This window comes from Magnolia sinica, chromosome 14, assembly GCF_029962835.1.
Source record: "Magnolia sinica isolate HGM2019 chromosome 14, MsV1, whole genome shotgun sequence".
Taxonomy (NCBI): domain Eukaryota; kingdom Viridiplantae; phylum Streptophyta; class Magnoliopsida; order Magnoliales; family Magnoliaceae; genus Magnolia; species Magnolia sinica.
This window is the reverse complement of record NC_080586.1, coordinates 21,790,805-21,808,700: the sequence shown is the minus strand read 5'-3', so window position 1 is coordinate 21,808,700 and position 17,896 is coordinate 21,790,805. Positions and strand designations below refer to the sequence as shown.

Genomic DNA, 17,896 nt, shown 5'->3' with positions numbered 1-17,896 from the left:
ATAACTTCTTTAGAGGTCTCTGCCAAAGCCTGACTCATAAGGCAAATTTGAAAAATCATTCTTAAAGAGGACAACCTTTGGTTAAATGAGCCAGTGAAAAATATATTGGAACTAAAGATATCTGGAACATTCAATTGCCCTCCAATGCTTCCCGGGCTTGGCGAAGCATCCTCAGTGTTTGTGACAATGACATTGCTAAGCGTCACACTAGATTTCTGGTGGGACACGCACGGACTTTTGGTTTGACCCCTGGTTGGGAGATTCTAGCTTGTTTGACCACTTGGTAACTCTGTCATTCAAGACTCGAGGATAAGGACAAACTTCCCTATTAGTCTTCTAATACAAGATATTGAGTGGCAGTTTCCCTATCATAATTCTCCTACCTTAGCCCAACTTTTTCAAGAAATTAAACTATACCATATTGTCCTAATGCATGATAAAATCGTTTGGACCCTTGCCCCAAATGGTGCCCTTAACTTTGTCTCAGCAGTGAAGACCTGCAAAATTGCTAACCAAAGCCTACCTTGGAGTGAGCTTATTTGGTTCAATGGTTTTATCCCTAGACACTCTATTGCAGCCTGGATGACTTTTCTTGAGAAACTTAAAACAAAGGACCTGCTCTCTTCCTTTAATATTATTGATGATACATCTTGTGTCTTTTGTCAGCATGGAATTGAATCTATTAACCATTTATTTCTCACTTGTAGGTTTACTGGTCCCTTTATTCCTTTTACCCACCATCCTACAATCCTTCAATCAGTCGCTTACCTTGTGGAAACGATCCTACCTCTTCTTCTCTTTGCAAGCTCTCTTTCCTGGCCCTTGTGTGGCATATTTGGAGAGAAAGAAATAACCGTATATTTAACAATAAATGTTCCCCAAAGGAGACCATTTTCAGGAATACCATCTGGAATCTGGGAGCAAGAGTTCTCTTCCTTTATGGGCCTTCTATTGCAACTAAGGCCCCAAGTGCTATCTCTGCGACTTAGGATCTTCCTACTGGCCATTCAATTTCATGGCATCCCATTCATCAAGTAACTCGACATCTCAGATCTACTCATTGGACCATTGCCTGCGCTGAAATTACTTACTCTAGAGTTGGGCTCCTCTGTTACACCCCTAATGCAACTCCCATTTGGGGAATAGTCTCCGATTATGCCAGCCATGGAACAATGGATAGGTGCTTGCAAACCTTATCCCTTGGTATATCTAACTTTTGCACTGACCAAACTGCAGGAACTAGCATCTTGGTGCATAATCAACAAAGCCTTGCAGTGATCAAAGATTCGTCGTTCTCCTCTTGGGAGATGCGCCTTTTCACTCGGAGATTGCATTACTTCATTACTACTTCCATGAGCAATGTTGGGGTCATTATTGCTAATCTCCGAACAATTCTCTCGATAGTGGCCAGTATTCCTTTGCACTCGCAATCCAATTCATCACAGAGACTGAGATAGCTAAGTTGATCTAACGCTTGGCCCGGGTTGTGGGTCCTCCTCCTTCATTCATGCCCTTCCGTCCCCATTTCCGCTCCTCTGTTACACCCCTAATGCAACTCCCATTTGGGGAATAGTCTCCGATTATGCCAGCCATGGAACAATGGATAGGTGCTTCCAAACCTTATCCCTTGGTATATCTAACTTTTGCACTGACCAAACTGCAGGAACTAGCATCTTGGTGCATAATCAACAAAGCCTTGCAGCGATCAAAGATTCGTCGTTCTCCTCTTGGGAGATGCGCCTTTTCACTCAGAGATTGCATTACTTCATTACTACTTCCATGAGCAATGTTGGGGTCATTATTGCTAATCTCCGAACAGTTCTCTCGATAGTAGCCGGTATTCCTTTGCACTCGCAATCCAATTTATCACAGAGACTGAGATAGCTAAGTTGATTTAACGCTTGGCCCGGGTTGTGGGTCCTCCTCCTTCATTCATGCCCTTCCGTCCCCATTTCCCCCCTCCATTCCTTAGATTCATTTCTTTTCTCCTTTGCGCTTGGGGTGTGGGTTGCTTCTTTCTTTGTTTTCGTTTTCCTTTCTCCTCTAAGGATTCGCCCCGCTTGTTGTATCTTTTCAGGCTTTGCTCTGGGTAAGTAATAAGAGAGTATTGATCGCTTGCTTTCCCAAAAAAAAGTATGCCTTAACGTGAAAAGGGTTTACACTTTTTTTAATTGAATAATAGCGTATCTTTTTACTTTTCTTCACTATTGCATTATCTTTTTAAATTAAAGCTGGCCAAATCTTAGCACACTAAGCCAGGCCACCGAGTTGACTCGTCCGAGTCTTGACTCAGTGGTGGCCACGCTGAGTCCAAGTTACTTATTTTTTTCAAATAGTGACAAGACCCATATAACATTACTATAAACCCAACTCAAAAATCCCAGATGCAACTAATTATCTTACTCCAAATACCAAGAAAAAGGATACATACACAAGTTCCTGTTTCTGAAACAACGACAAGATCCACATAAAATTACTAAAAACCCAAATAACAAATGGAGCAGGCAACCATCATCTTACTCAAAAATTCAAGAAAAAGGATAAATACATAGATACATATATACATGCATACCTACATACAAGCATACATGAAGAAGAGAGTGAGTGAGTTGAACGCATACTGATTTTTCGCTCTAGAGGAAGCAGCCTCGCTTATAGAAACCGCAGTGTCAGTTCTCTGGGCAGAAACCACTAATCTCTTCGGCTCAAAAACCACAGATTTCGTCCTCGAGCCGAAGCTCGTCCTCGACCAAACTGAGGTGGTGAAAAATCCTTGCCTGAAACCCAGTTCGGAGGGTGCTTGAGAAATCGATTTCATGGTATTGATTGGGAGAGAATAAGCTGAAATTGCAGCAGCAGCATCCATGGAGAGAGAGAGAGAGAGAGAGAGAGAGAGAGAGAGAGAGAGAGAGAGCAAGTTATAAGGGTTTTCCTGAGGGGCCGTTTGGATGCTGGTAAATGGGCCAAGTAGTAAATGATTTACTAGTAAATGGGGTCTTTTTAATGCCTGTAAAGTAAGTGGTAATCTGGGCGTTTGGATAGGTGTATTTCGTAAGGATGTTTTTTTGAAATTTCGTAAGAGGGGTAGAGTGGCGGCTTCTTCCTGCGTTAGGGAAATAAAAAACTCCACCAAAGAAGATAGATTACCACTCTCGTCTCTGTCACTATAAACCCTCGGAGGAGGGATTTGCGGCGAAATCATTCCGTAGAACAGGAAACTAGATGGGCCACGTGATGTTCGTGAGAAATCCACCCGTCCATCCGTTTTGCAGGATATGGGCCCAAAAATGGGAAGTGGATTGGCTGGTGTACTACACATCAGCGATCTCGCTGGTGTGGGTACGTGTGGAAACGGATTGGCTACACCCCCCTGACATCAGCCAATGGCTGATGATCGGTGCTCTGTGGGGCCCACCATGATGTGTGTGTTTCATCCATTCCGTCCATATATTTTTACAGATAATTTTACAGTACGAAACCAAAAATGAGATATATCCCAATCTCAAGTGGACCACATTACAGGAAATAGTGTTGAATGAGCGTTGACCATTAAAAACATTTTGGGGGCATAAAAGTTTTGGATCAAGCTCATTTTTGTTTTTTCCCTTCATCTGGGCCTGTATGACCTAATCAACAGATTAGATGTCAAATAAACAGTACAGTGGGCCTTAGGAGGATTTTAATGGTGGATATCCAATCACTATTGCTTTCATGTGGTGTGGTGCACCTGAGTTTTATATACCTCTCGTTTTTGGGAAAAAGCCCTAAAATGATCTTTAAAAATAAATGAACATAATTGATGAAACACATATATCATGATGGGCCCACAAAGCAACGACCAGCAGCCCAGGGCTCGTGTCAGGGGGAGTAGCCAGTCCGTTCCCGGTACGTGTCGTGCGAGGACGGGACGCGGATTTCTTGCGAAAGCCTTCCGCAGTGAATTCCTGCGCTGGGATGCTAGGTGAGGCCCAACGTGATGTTTCTGAAAAATTAACACCGTCCATCCATTTTGGGACCTCATTTTAGGTGTTCCATAAAATGGATACAAAACTCAAGTGGACCGCACGAGAGGAAACAATGTAAATTTAGTGAACACCGTTTGAAATATAAGTATGGCCACAAAGTGTCATATCAGGCGAAAGTTTCGTTGTTTTCGCTTCATCTTAGTGGGAATGACCTTATAAACGGTTTGGATGAAATATAAACATCAAGATATATCACAGGATGGTTAGAACGGCAGGAAACTCTTTCCCCAGTTTCACCTCTCGTCCGGCCCACCTGAGTGTCGGATCCACCTCATTTTCAGTCGAATATTCATTTTAGAGTTCACAAAATGGACGGACCGTATGGATTTTTAAGAAACATCACGGTGGACCGCAACAAGTGCGGGAACTTCCTGCGAAAGCCTTTCGCAAGACAAGCGCTGACGTTCCTCGAGCTCCGAGCTTTACGAAAGGTTCAAACGAGATGAAAGTTACTTGGCCCCAAAAATGATATATTTATTATATCCACACCGTTAATCTATTTTTAGAGATTATTTTAGAGAATATGAGAGAAAAATGAATAATAATCAAAGCTCAACTGGACCACATCACAAATAGGAGAAGATGATTTTCACTGTTAAAACATTCATAGCACCCACCATAAAGTTTATTTTCCATCTAATATATTCATGAGGTCATAAAGACCTGGATTAAGAGGAAAAACAAATATCATATTGATCCAAAACTTATATAACTCTCAAAAGGGTTTCAATGGTAAGCATTAAATCCCCCACTGATTTTTTCAGTGTGGTCCACTCGATATTTAGATCTATCTTAATTTTAGGCTCCAGCCTTATTAAGAGCTGGCAAAATGGATTGACGGTTTGGATATAACACATATCTTATGATGAGACCTACATAACTTGCTAAGGCCAATACACTAGCTAGATAGCTGGTGTGTGGTACACCAGCCAATCCGCTTCCAAAGATGAAGCAGATCCGGTACTCAAGTGGGCTGCAGGACAGAGAAAAGAGGGTAAGGAAATGCCTGCCGTTGAAACCTCCCTGAGGTACACCGTGATGTTCACAGGCCATCCATACCCTTCGTAACGTCATTCCCGCCGGGATGAACTGAAAACACGAAACTATTAGCCTGATTCAAAACGATCTGTCCCCACAAACGTTTCAACGATGTACAGTCAATCCACACTGCCTGCTGCCCACATGAGTTTTAGATCTAGATCTGACTCATTTTTGAGCCCATGTCCCTAACATCATCCCCCGAAATACATGGACGGATAAATTTCTCAAAAACATTACTGTGGCCCTAGGTAGCTGTCGCAGGAACTTCCTGACGATGGCTGTCTGTCGAAAATAGGAAATGTATTGCACGGCGGTACCTCCATTGTATTTTGATATGTAAAAATTATATGGTCCCCACCACGATGTATGTGTTACATCGACACAGTCTATCCACCGTTCATTCATTTTGTTAGATCATTTTGGGGCATGAGCAGCCAAACCTTAAGTGGACCACTCCACAATGGGCATGAGCCCAAGAATGAGTCAATACAAACCTAGTCAATACAGATTGAGTGGACCACTCTACAACAAAGCATTGTGGATTGAATGCTTACCTTCCAAAACTTCTTGGAAGCCACATAAATTTTATACCAGGGTAATATTTGTGTTTGATCTTCGTCCAGGTTTGTGTGACCTTGTGAATAGGCTTGATAAACATCATGGTGGGCGCTAAGAAGGTTTCAACCACGGGCATCATCGTTGCTGATGTGTTTCTTTATCGTGGTCGACTTGAGCTTTGGATATGCCTTGTTTATGGGCTCACACCCTAAATGATCTCCCCAAATGAATGGATGGTGTGGATATAACACGGACATCAAGCTGTGGATATTCAATAGAGGCTCATTATAAAATGGATTTTGAAATTATGGGCCCACTTTTGTAGCTCACACTTTAGTGTGAGGATTGGTCATGGTCTCTATTGAGTTGGGCTTGTCCCAATCATTTATCTTAAATAAAAACTTTATATGGCATTTGGTGAATTTTAAAGAATTTATACTCTAAGCTTTGTCCCGTGTAAATACTCAATTATAGCTTATAAACAAATTACAAGTGATCTAATTACATACATTTGTTTACCTATAAACCGATTACAACTTAAAGTCAAACAGACAACCTGTAAAACCTTTACACCTACAATCTGATTATCCATAATTTGATTACAACTTAAAGATTTTACAAGTGTTAAAGCCTATAAAATTCATAAGTTATACATGGGCATTTGAATGAGTGTATTTACCTGTCAATAGATTACATGTCGTAGTCAGATTACAACTTTTATGTATAATATGAAACAAGACTGTTGATGTAGTTTTTCGGCAGACCTTCTGCGGCTGACCCTCTCGTACCTGCACAGGTGTAAAAACGAAACAAAGGAAACCCTGGCTAGTATATGGGACTCTCCGATGCCTAAGTCAGGAACATGGTCTTTTTGTAGGGTAGGGTCTCCAGAAAAGAGACACCAGTCGAATGCTAGGGTAAGAATTAGTGTACCTTTTAAGGTTGGGGGTACCTCTATATATATAAGAGAAGGAGTCCAATTGAACGTGGATTCTTCCCAATATCTTGGAGATTCGTCTAGATTCGGGATTCTTAGAGATTACCGGCCTCCGAGATTACCAGGATCCGATCGTATCCCCTAAAGATCTGGGGAGAGATATTCAAGATGTTAGAGATTTCTTCGGATCTGTAGCTAGGTTTTAGGTCGGCTCCTATAGGCGGGTGATAACTCGAGAATAAGCAACACCAAGCCTCTCAACATATCAACATTTACCATCCGTCGACCAATGTCGACAGATCAGCATTCACCATCTTCAACCAATGTTTAGGTTAGGAGGTCGGCATTCCCTTTAGTTGGGCGCTAATGGCCACTGATCTTATCACGGGGCGTTGCTTGGTTCTTGATCGGTCGATGGCCGATCTATGGTCGTCCAATGGCCGAGCTATGACTGAGTTATAGCCGGGTGTTAACTGATCTAGGGTCGATCTATGGTTGACCTATATCTGACTTATGACCGACCTATGGCCGATCTATGGGCAATCTGTGATTGACCCAATAGGTCAAAACACAGTTTATCCGAATGGGCTCGTACTCGTATTCTTTGAGTGTCCTTACAGTTATATCGACTTCCTTGGAGGTCAGCCTATTTCTGGACGTAGAAGCCTTATCAGGCTCTAGTTTCACTAGGCCCATGTTGGTTCAGTAGAGCTGGTCCATTCCATAAGCCGACTTATCAACTTATCCATTTTTCCCCCAACAGTGAACCCCCCTTACTTCTCGGACTAACCTATGGAGGTTCGAGAAGTAAGATGGTCAGATCTAGGTCGGGTTATACATAAACTAGATCGAGTCGTATTGTCATTAATGCCAAGTATAGCGGCCAACACGGTAGTCGAGGCGTTGTCAGTCCGTAATCATGACGTGTCGTTTCACGGTTCGAGGTCACGTGGGGCGTCAAGCCGTCTTTTCGATAACGGACCAATGAGATTGTGACACGTGGTGTCGTGCTTGATATTGGGATCGAGCAGCGCATGGGGTCGCGCCACGTGTCAAGTCGGGTTAGTTGAGGGGACGTCGTATGGACGTGCATTGATGGGCGTCTATAACGCCTGCCACGTAGCACAGCTATATAAGGGAAGCCCTAACCCTTAAGGGTTTTCCTTCCGCATTTGTGTTTCCTTCCTCTCTCATCTCCTTGCTTCTCCCTGGACAATTTTCGGCATATATTTCTTCTCCGGTGAGCTTCATCTCTCCCTCCTCCTATCGTTTTTTCGATTTCTGAGTAGCTTTACTCACCAATATCATGTCCAGCTCATTGAGCTCACAGGAGGGGTCTTCTAGCGGCGACAGCGGGGCGAGCTCTCGCCTTAAGGTAATGTTGAACTCACCGTCGCCGCTGGTGATGATGGCTGAGTCCGATTTTCAGTCGTTGGTATCGCGAGTGTTAGAGCAGTCTCCTGCCCAGAGGCCGATGCTCGTGGTCAGGGTGTTGAATTTGTCCCCATTGCATAGGACATCGCCCGTGACTAAGGCGTCCAGCACATCTCCGGCCATGGGCCCAGTGGCCATGGGGCGCGACCTTTCTGGAGAGGTCGATTCGAAAGAGCCTTATGATGAGGAGGGCCTGAGGGGACCGATGCCCTCGACCTTATTTGAAGAAGAGTTGGCCCAGATCAGGCTTGGATATCATGTCCCTGAGTCTGTGGTCCTTCGGCTTCCTTCGCCGAACAAGCTTCCGGGCCGACCTCCAGAGGAGGCCATCGCGATCTTCCAGGTCGTGCTTCAATGCGGCCTACGGCTTCCTCTATAGGGAATAGTTAGGCGTTTGTTAGCTTGCCTTGGCTTAGCCCCAGGACAGATGATCCCAAACGAGTGGAGGGCTTTATTTGGCTGTGTGTTCCTCTAGGCTGAGCTAGAGCAGCCCGAACTGTCTATGAACGAGTTCCTCCACTTGTACCAGTTGAAGTCGAACCATATCCAGCCAGGCTGGTACTACTTCTCCGCTTAGCGGAATACTAGCGAGGCCCTTATAACCGACCCCTCGTCCTCCAACAAAAATAGGAGAGACAAATGGTTCTGGGCCTCCAGGTGTTGGGAGACAGCCGAACCAAAACTGACTCCCATTATTCCCCGGGCTTTCTCCGATCTAGGTTAGCATCGCAATAGTTGTGCTTTAATTGGTCGATCTTTACTGTTATCTGACGTTTGTTGCATGTGTCTTTTATTATAGTTACACCCAAACATCCTCCTCTACTTAGCAGTAGATCCTTAGTTCGGATCCGTGATTTGCAGGCGCTCGAGAAGAGGAAGAGGTCCTGGAGAGTACTTCTTCAGCCCAAGCTACTCCTCAAAACGAGTTTGGATTCCACTCTTACCGGTAAGAGCTTTGGTAAGATCTTTAGCCGAACTTTATGACTTAGAAATTTTTTAGAATTTTTCTAACATGTTGCTCGTGTCGTTACAGAGATACCTGAAGCTCGGCTCTTCCTCCGTCCTCCCTCAAAGGTTCACGCTGTCACGTCCCAAATTTGGAACCCGGGCACTACTACTTCCCAAGTCCGAAACTCAGGTCGGAGCAACTTCCTCACCACTTATTGGACTTGATGAACAGTTAGCAAACTTCCCGAAACCAAACCCAGCTCATGGCGGAGATTTTATTTTTTGTTTTTTTTGAACAGTTAATCTGTTTAGGCAGTTACACATTTTTTACATGGTATCAATGCATATCGAAGAGACGAACCTATTCGACATGTCATACATAATATGGTGCACCAACTCAACAGTAATGAAGGAAACAATAGCAAATTCCAATAGCTCTTGCATGCATCCTAAAAAAGTGTAAGTTATCTGTATGAGCAAACCACAGCTCGTGAGCTTACTGCGTGCCGAGAGTAAAACACAGCTTATCAGGGTGCTCTCATAGAGACATCCAAAACAACCATAGACATGTTATCAACAGTGAGCAGGTTATTAATCAAGCATGTCATATAACTACACAGGTTATCATAAACATGATATCACTAATAGGCATGCCACTCAACAAGCAACAATGAATCATTAGAATAGCCAATCATCATGAACAAGATAATCAAATTTCATTTTCTACTATATGGCATACGATGGAAAGGCAATGGCAGAGCTGGCGTGTGGAGTCGGGATGATAGTACGCCGTATCGCAAGCCGTGGGGTTCATCACAAGGGACTTCTATCCAAACCAGTCCCATACCAGATTTGGATAGCTAAACTCGATGGAGTAAACTCCTGATTTCAAGTTAGTCCCATTCCTAACCGAAATTTTAGCCATTGCAAAGGTGCACATAATGATTTATTTGTGCACCACCAGCCCAAGTGAATAGTGGATAAATGAATGCATGAGTCAAATGCTGAACATCCCTCATTTCTGCGAGTACATCTCCATACACATGATATATCCCCATCAAGAACCACGAACATCCCACATAGGGGTAATCCACCATCCTCACACAAGAGTGAGACAACATCCGTCATCATCTGCTAATACATCTCCACCAGAACTCATGAACATACCACACATGCCATCCTCACATAAGAGTGGGACAAAATTTCCATTAAGCAAAGTATTGAGCATGTCAACCCCTACCCATTTAGCTATCGGCTTAACAATGGGGGACCCTGATTTGTTTCGCCTTACCAAACCTCAGCAATCGGAATACCACCCACCTCGACCTGACACACAACGGTAGGTAGGTTCGTCACACCTCTTCCGTTTCCGGTCCTGGTAGTAGAAAGGACTCTTGCACCCATGATACTGTGCTCACCCCTACTCAACACACGACGAAAGAAGATCCGATTGGCCAATCTTAGCGGGTTCATTGGAGGATAGGCGTCTCCAATATCGGGATGTAAGCCCGGGGTGGCCATAGCGCACCCTTCTCAAACTTTCTCAATAATATCAACACTTGGGCCATCAAGCCTCAACACAAACCACATCACCCAACTAGCCATCATGTGGCTACCATATAAAACATCCACTCGGTAAATACATTACCATGAAAGCCCATATAATCAAGTGTGTAATCACAATGGCATGTACATACTCCAACTCCTCTAGACATTTATCCAGGCACAGTACCAACACAAGGGCCCAAATCAAAATAATATCCAAAATTTCCCAACTCCTCTGGATCATGTCTAGGCATATAGAATAACAGAAGGGCTTTAATTTCTTGATGTGTTCATGCATGCATATAAAATGGATGCTCATGAATCAACTATATATATCAGACTATCAAAGGCAAAATAGATTAACTTGCCATATTATGGCACATGGATGCTAAATAATAAACCCTCGGGTCATAGTCCATTATCCATTGGGGATGTCCATGGGCACCCTTAATCATTTCTTGATACGGGCCGGATCACGACCTTAGTACCCATAAGTAATGGGTCTTAACTTGGCCCAACTAAGATTTAATCATCAATTCATAATCCGGTCTTATAAGACCCATATTGTGTTTAAGCTACACATTTCATACCATATATATCACATATTGGCTGCATAACACATGCCATAATCATCGTGTGTGAGCTACACATCACACATCATCCACATATCACAACACATCACATACTATAATCATCTCATGCCCTCATGGGCTTTACTTAACAATAATGTCAATTGGCCAAATAGACCAGCAAGCTAACAATAATCAAAACATCCTTCCCTTGACAATGGAAGTAGGCTCATTTAGCCTCTCATCAAACGGTTACTTGTAACCAGCTTACATCATAAGTTCCATGGACAAGTAGGCTTTTATAAGCCCAAGGCACTAGGCCCAACACAAGAATAGTCAATTTTACGCAAATGCCCGTATGTTTAAGTGTCTTCGATAACACATCGAGGCCATATACCTTTGGTGGATACTTAACAAATGGCCACCAGGGCTCACATAGCATGTACATACACAAGGTGCATAGGTTATGGTGGTACACAAGTTCACGCATGCATCATCGTTATCATAACATCATTCAACATCAAATTCATCATCACAACCTACATCATGCAAGCATGTGCATGGAGTACAGTGCATGTAATAATTCACATGCATCATCAATATCATCGCCATCATCCATCACTATCATACATGCCCTAAGCATTAGTTGTCTGTCATGCAGGAGGTTATCCTTACGTTCACCAACATCATATATTTATCATCATCCATGCATCAAGTAAAACATGATTATCTTGTCCACATTATCATCACGACAATCAATACATGCATTATTATCACTTGATATCAAGCATGGACGTCAACTAGCATGTTTTGTCATCATGCATATACATACATAATATCATCATCATCACCATGAGGATCATTTTCACTTCATGATTAATATAAGAAGTGTCATAAGTAACATAAATAATTACTCATCCATCATCAATACATATGTCATACTTCACCATCCATTATATCATATCTATCATTTCAACCAACAACTCACCATCATCATTATCATGTTACCATACATGTATCATCATCTCACTTATCACTAGGTGTGTCTCACCTAGTGTGAGTTCTACATTGACCTTTAACTACATGTAAGGCATGGGGTCGTATAGGTCAAGTGTGAGTCCCACTTGGTGAACCAATAGGCCAACTCAAAGGCATACACGTCCAACCGCAACGCTTTCAATGGTGTGGATCTAATTCCACAACTAAGTGGGCCTCACACATTCCACCATCAACTAGAAACAGCGCACAATCTCAAACATAAAGGATAACATGCTAACATCTTTCATGTCATACATCATATTAGGCCCACTAGTCACATATACAAGCAAACCAAAAAAAAGTCCAATTATCCAGTTTATGCATTGTAAAATAGGCCTCTCTAAGCGTGGTCTAGCTGACTAGAGGTAGTATCTAAAGCACGCTCCCCAGTAGGCAATTGGCCTGCCCAACGGGCTCAAGGATGGTTACTATTGTGGGCTTCTCACTCACCAACGATTTCTCTCAGTGTTGGGTCTGCTTGTGCCTTAGGGTTGCATCATTTAAATGGGCTCAAGGCCGCCTATATCTTAAGAGAACATTTGTATAATAAGATCTCTCCCCTAAATATTTTATAAGTTATATAACACCCATTTACAAAACACGCTAAGTGGACCTCATTGCATGAAAGATAAGGCCCATACAAGATAGCCCATACTAGATGGCCCACTTAAGGTTTTTAGCCCAACAACATTTGAAAGTTATTTTTCAAAGTTTAGATGCTTCATTAAATGCTTTAGGAAGGTAGTGGACCATACTGACGTGGCCCCACATAAATTTTACGTCAAACAAATTTTTATGCACTGTTGGTTTCTGGCCATCTTCAATTCAGATTTATGATCATGTGGGACCCACATATGGTGAAAGGAAGGATCTATCTGGTAGCTCTATGTATGGGCATTAAAAGGTATAAGGTGGGCCTCATTGGTTGGGTCTGTTCAATTTACGGTGCTGGCCCAAACATGGGTACTTAGAGAAACTGTGCAGGAAATATAGTGCAGAATTAGTTTTGGCCCAATTTTGAGTATATCCCATAATTACAAGGGACTACCTTTCAATGTGCCATTAGGTGCCCTTGATTGTACTATATATGTACTTCAAAAATTATAAGCTGGGACCAACTGGTTGTGCACAAGTAATATTTGGTATAAGGCCAAACATAGGCACTTTAATTTTCCGCACATAATTTTCTACACAACCATACCTAGCCCCATTTTGGGATCCACTCCCTGATAATGTGAGGTCTAATTTGGCCCATTTGAAATATTATTTATCTATTCATTGGTGTGGGTTAAAGGTTCCAAGTGGTGGTATACTCATATTTCCGGTGTGTGGTCTACTACAGATGCCCAAAGTTGGTACAAAACACAAATAATCAGTCAGTTTTCAGCAATGGAGTCTGTCACAACTTAGGGCCCAATTTTCAAACACTAAGGGATCATTCCTGACAAAAAGGTGGGACATCCCAGCTCACTTATATAAGAATTAAACATCTCCCATAGTAGTACCTTTAACTACAGAGTGTGAGGCCCGCCACAAGGTGTCAAAGATGTCTACATGCAATACAGTTAAGTACTTAGAAAATTTTAACAAACAGAAAGTGCAAAGGAAATAAAATAAATCTAATGGCAAGTGGGACCCACATGCTAGAAAACCATAGATAAGAGACACACAACAATGTACATGGGTTTTCAAATTGGATGAACTAATAAAATATATAAATTATAAGTGATCCCGCACCCAAGTAGATCAATAAGAGGATGAATATTATGTACAACATATATCCAACATACACATCAAGTAGCACATGAAATGTATTGATCAGATTCTCTTTTTGAAAATCTGAACCAATGGATGGTTTTGGAATAAGTCATTTATACTATATATAGATCTCCAACCATACAGAGACTTGAATACATCTACATCATACAAAATAATTCAAGATTTATCCTTACGAAAGTATCTGTCGGTTCAGAATTTTCTAAATTTTATCATAAAAGAATATGACCATACGGACCATACATATGATTATTTACTATCTCAAGTAAGTTAAGAACAAATATTAAATAAATCTGACTGTTGGAATCACTGATATGGCCCACACAAGAATGGTCATAACAAGCTCCTAAATACATCTTTCGTATAAGGCCAAGATCTTAGTCGTCCAAACTCCGGTTGAGGCTTATTATATACCATTGGAAAGCTAATTCAATTTTCTATGAATCCAACAGAACATATATTTTTAATACATTTATTAAAGGAATTAAAAATGGGTCCGTTTTAGGCAAATCAGAATCCTGCATGTGCTACTGAACAATAGCCAAATAAAGTTGATGCTACGGATGGTTGGACCATTGGATGGCTACGAAATTTGGCCCAGATTTAGATCATATTGTGGTTCACATTATTCCTAAGTTTCAACTTTGATCTTAGTATGGTCAATTTTATATGATTGTTAGAACTTGTTGTCCAGATACAAAAACAAGATTGCATGTGAAGGGTGTAGATAGGATGTTCATCATGGTGGACCATACTGACATGGGCCACTTTGCTGACCACCATAGCCAGTAATATATCAACCCATGAGCCTCCATACCAGTGGGTCCCACATACATCAAAAATAAAAAATGAAAGAAAGAAGAGGATGGGGAGGATGCAAGGAGAGGTGTAAACTCACCTCAATGGATGGATGGTTGAATGATGATGTGTGGTCCACTCCCTCTAGGTTTGATGATGGGCCACACTTTGGCCCCAATCTCTTTCACTCTCTCTTAAAATCTCAGAATTTTTCTAAGTATAGGAAAAGAATAAGTGGAAGAGAGCTCCTACTCTTATATAAGGAATTGATGGTTGAGGTGGCAAGATAATGTGGCAAGTTTACGGAATTTTATTGGTACTAAAAGTGAGGTGGAAGGTAATGTATGGTATGGGTAGTGGATGGATGAGGTGAATGGTGCTAAGCATGCATTGGCCAAGGTGGATGAAATCTAGACATGCATTGGCTAATGGATGGATAAGGGTTATGGGTTGTAGGTGATGCATGGTGGATGATGAAGTGGAGTGTTGCAATTGGTTGTTTGAAGTGATGTGGCACAAATCAAGACATGCATTGGATACATGTATAGGATGAGGTGGACGTGAGCCATGATTAGTTTCTAAGGCATGAGAAGAGGGCTATTGATGGATTTTGAGATAGAATCCAATTTTGTCTTATAGTGCTTGTCTTATATGTGCTAGCTACTTATTTGTTATGTAGTAATTGTCTTATCTTGTGGTAATTTTCATGTTCTAAAAGTGGGCTTTAAGCCCAGATGAGCCTAAGTCCAATGGGCCTAGCATAATAAGGGTTGCTTGTGTTAAAGTATACATAAGTTGGATCTTATATTCGATGGGTCATATCTTATTAACGAAGCATTGGATTAACACACGGTTTTCACCATTGTGACCGCAATGATGACGTGGTCCACATGATAGAGGTCTAAAGGTCATCCGGGACAAATCACTTGAGTGGGGTTGCTGGGTGCACTAGGGTGTGGTGTATGGTCTATCAACGGTGTGGATCAGGACACGTGTGCACAAGCGGTGTTACAAAATAGCGAGATCCCACACAGTGCCCCCTTGAGATGAAATGACAGCAACGAAGAAGAAGAAACCAAAGACCACTCTAAGGCCAAGGAGAAGGTCGGGCCTTCTTGCCCAGTCATCCTAGAAGTCGAGGATGAGGGCATGAAGGTGGAAACCTCGTCTGGAGCGGCGGGAGCAACTTCTCCCAAAAGTGTCTCTCCTGCCGAGGCTCGTCCTGCGAAGGGGGTAAAGATGGAAGAGAGGCGAGGAATCCTTCACCAGACCATGGAGGAGATCCTCCCATGGGTAGAGTGTCACACGGTCGAGCAGGAGTATGCTGCTTTGTTCGACTCTCCCATGGACACGCTCCTCGGACACGTGTTGACGACTCTTCTTGGGGTAAATATCTCATCCGAAATTGATTCGAATTTTATTTTTATTATGATTGCTCGTCTTCACCTTATTGTAGTTCACCACATGCTTATTAAGGGATCGCGTCGAGTTTACTCGGACGCGGACTCGAGCAGAGGTGGCTGAACAACAGGTGGCTCGTTTTGAAGTTGAGCTATGGGATGCGAAGACGGCTCTTGAGGCATCTTTTACTAAGAAAGCCGAGGTAGTTGTGTAGCTAGAGGAAGCCAAGGGCTTGCATGATGAGTGTCACACTCGACTTGTCAATACCGAGGTGAAGCTAGAAAAGCTAAGGAAGGAGACCAAGGCTGCGATCGCCATAGCTCGGAAGGAGGCGGTCCAAGAGTTTGTAACGTCTCAGGTGTTCTTGGACGAGAGAGATAACCTCTTTCATCAAGGTTACGTCGAGTGCATGAGGGCAATGAAGGAATCCTTCACAAAGCTTGATCTCTCCATTTTTGATGAGCCAGAGTCGAGCTCCGATGGGTCGGGCGATGGAGCGACTCCTGAGGTGGCTCTAGAGCAACCTTCTGAGGCGTGATGCTTGGCTTTTACAAAGCAGTATTTCCTTCATCCTTTTTTGCTTCTCCCTTTTTTAGCTTCAAGCACTTTAAGCGGACTTCACCCTAGCCTTTTTCAGCTTCAAGCACGCTTTGCCTGTGCCTTTTTTTGGTTTTCTATACCTAGCCCTTTGTAGATTGATATTCATGTATTTTTCTAGGTTGTTATAGATGTAATCATGCCCTTTGGGCCTTTGTCAATGAAAATACTTCTTTGTTTTGAATTCTGAATTTCTGAACTAAGTAGGTCATTTTTTTCTTCATATGAGTGTGTTAGTCCGAGCCTAAGTAGTAGCTCGGATGTCGGTCGAATATTGTCCATAGAATTACTGGAACTAACTAGTTAGTTTAAACATAGTTCAGTCTTTGATTGGACCTTGGTTGGCCGTTGATCAGATCTATGTCGCCCAGACATCAAATATTAGTCGGGAATTGATCGGATTATCGTGTTGTCACTTTATTAATGTAACTTAGAAGTGAATAATACATAATGAATGTCGTATCGACCCAATTCAGGGGTAATAGATCTTCAAATGTTCGGCGTTCCACGGGTGCGGGAGCAATTGTCCAACTAAGTCCTTTAGTCGATATGAACCAGGCCGGCTCGTGCTAGACACCACATAGGGTCCTTCCCAGTTCGGACCTAAGGTTCCTGATCCTATCTCTTTGGTACTCTGAAACATTTTCCAAAGAACCAAGTCTCCGACTCAAAATTTTCTGACCTTCACCCGTGCATTATAGAAGCGTGATACCTGCTATTGGCGAATGATAGTCTGAGTTCGAGCTAATACCCTTTGCTCTTCGAGGAGGTCGAGACTTAGGGCCATAAGCTCGGAATTGGCTTGTTCGTCGAATGAATCTGTTCAAATTGTATGTAGTCCGACTTTTACGGGAGTGAGTGCCTCTGCTCCATACGCTAAGGCAAAAGGGGTCTCTCCGGTAGTTATTCGGGCAGTAGTTCGATACGCCCAAAAGACTTTCGGGAGTTCTTCGGACCATGCCTCTTTAGTATCCTCAAGCTTGGTACAGAGATGATGCTTGATGACCTTATTAACCGCTTCGACCAATCCGTTCACTTGTGGATATCATGGTGAAGAGTAGACATTGCGAATTCTGAGGTTCTTACGCATCTCTTAGTACTATTTGTTATTGAATTGTTTCCTGTTGTCAGAGACTATAGTTCGAGGGATCCTAAACCTGCATATGATATTTTTTTAAATAAAGTCTGTGATCTTTTACTCAGTTATCTTTGATAACAGCCCCGCTTCT

The 17,896-nt window shown here is 42.5% G+C and overlaps 1 protein-coding gene across 2 annotated transcripts in view; it reads right to left on the bottom strand.

The window, feature by feature from the left end:
- LOC131226082 (acetolactate synthase small subunit 1, chloroplastic-like) overlaps positions 1-3,175 on the bottom strand; it is a 45,296-nt gene extending 42,121 nt beyond the window's left edge. Inside the window, exon 1 of one of the 2 annotated variants that reach the window (XM_058221762.1) lies at positions 2,622-3,175. In XM_058221762.1, the coding sequence (XP_058077745.1) occupies positions 2,622-2,866 (245 nt within the window). In that variant the 5' untranslated portion in view covers positions 2,867-3,175. The remainder of the gene's footprint in view (positions 1-2,621) is intronic. The other variant, XM_058221763.1, reaches the window with a different exon arrangement.
- Positions 3,176-17,896: the final 14,721 nt, after the last annotated feature.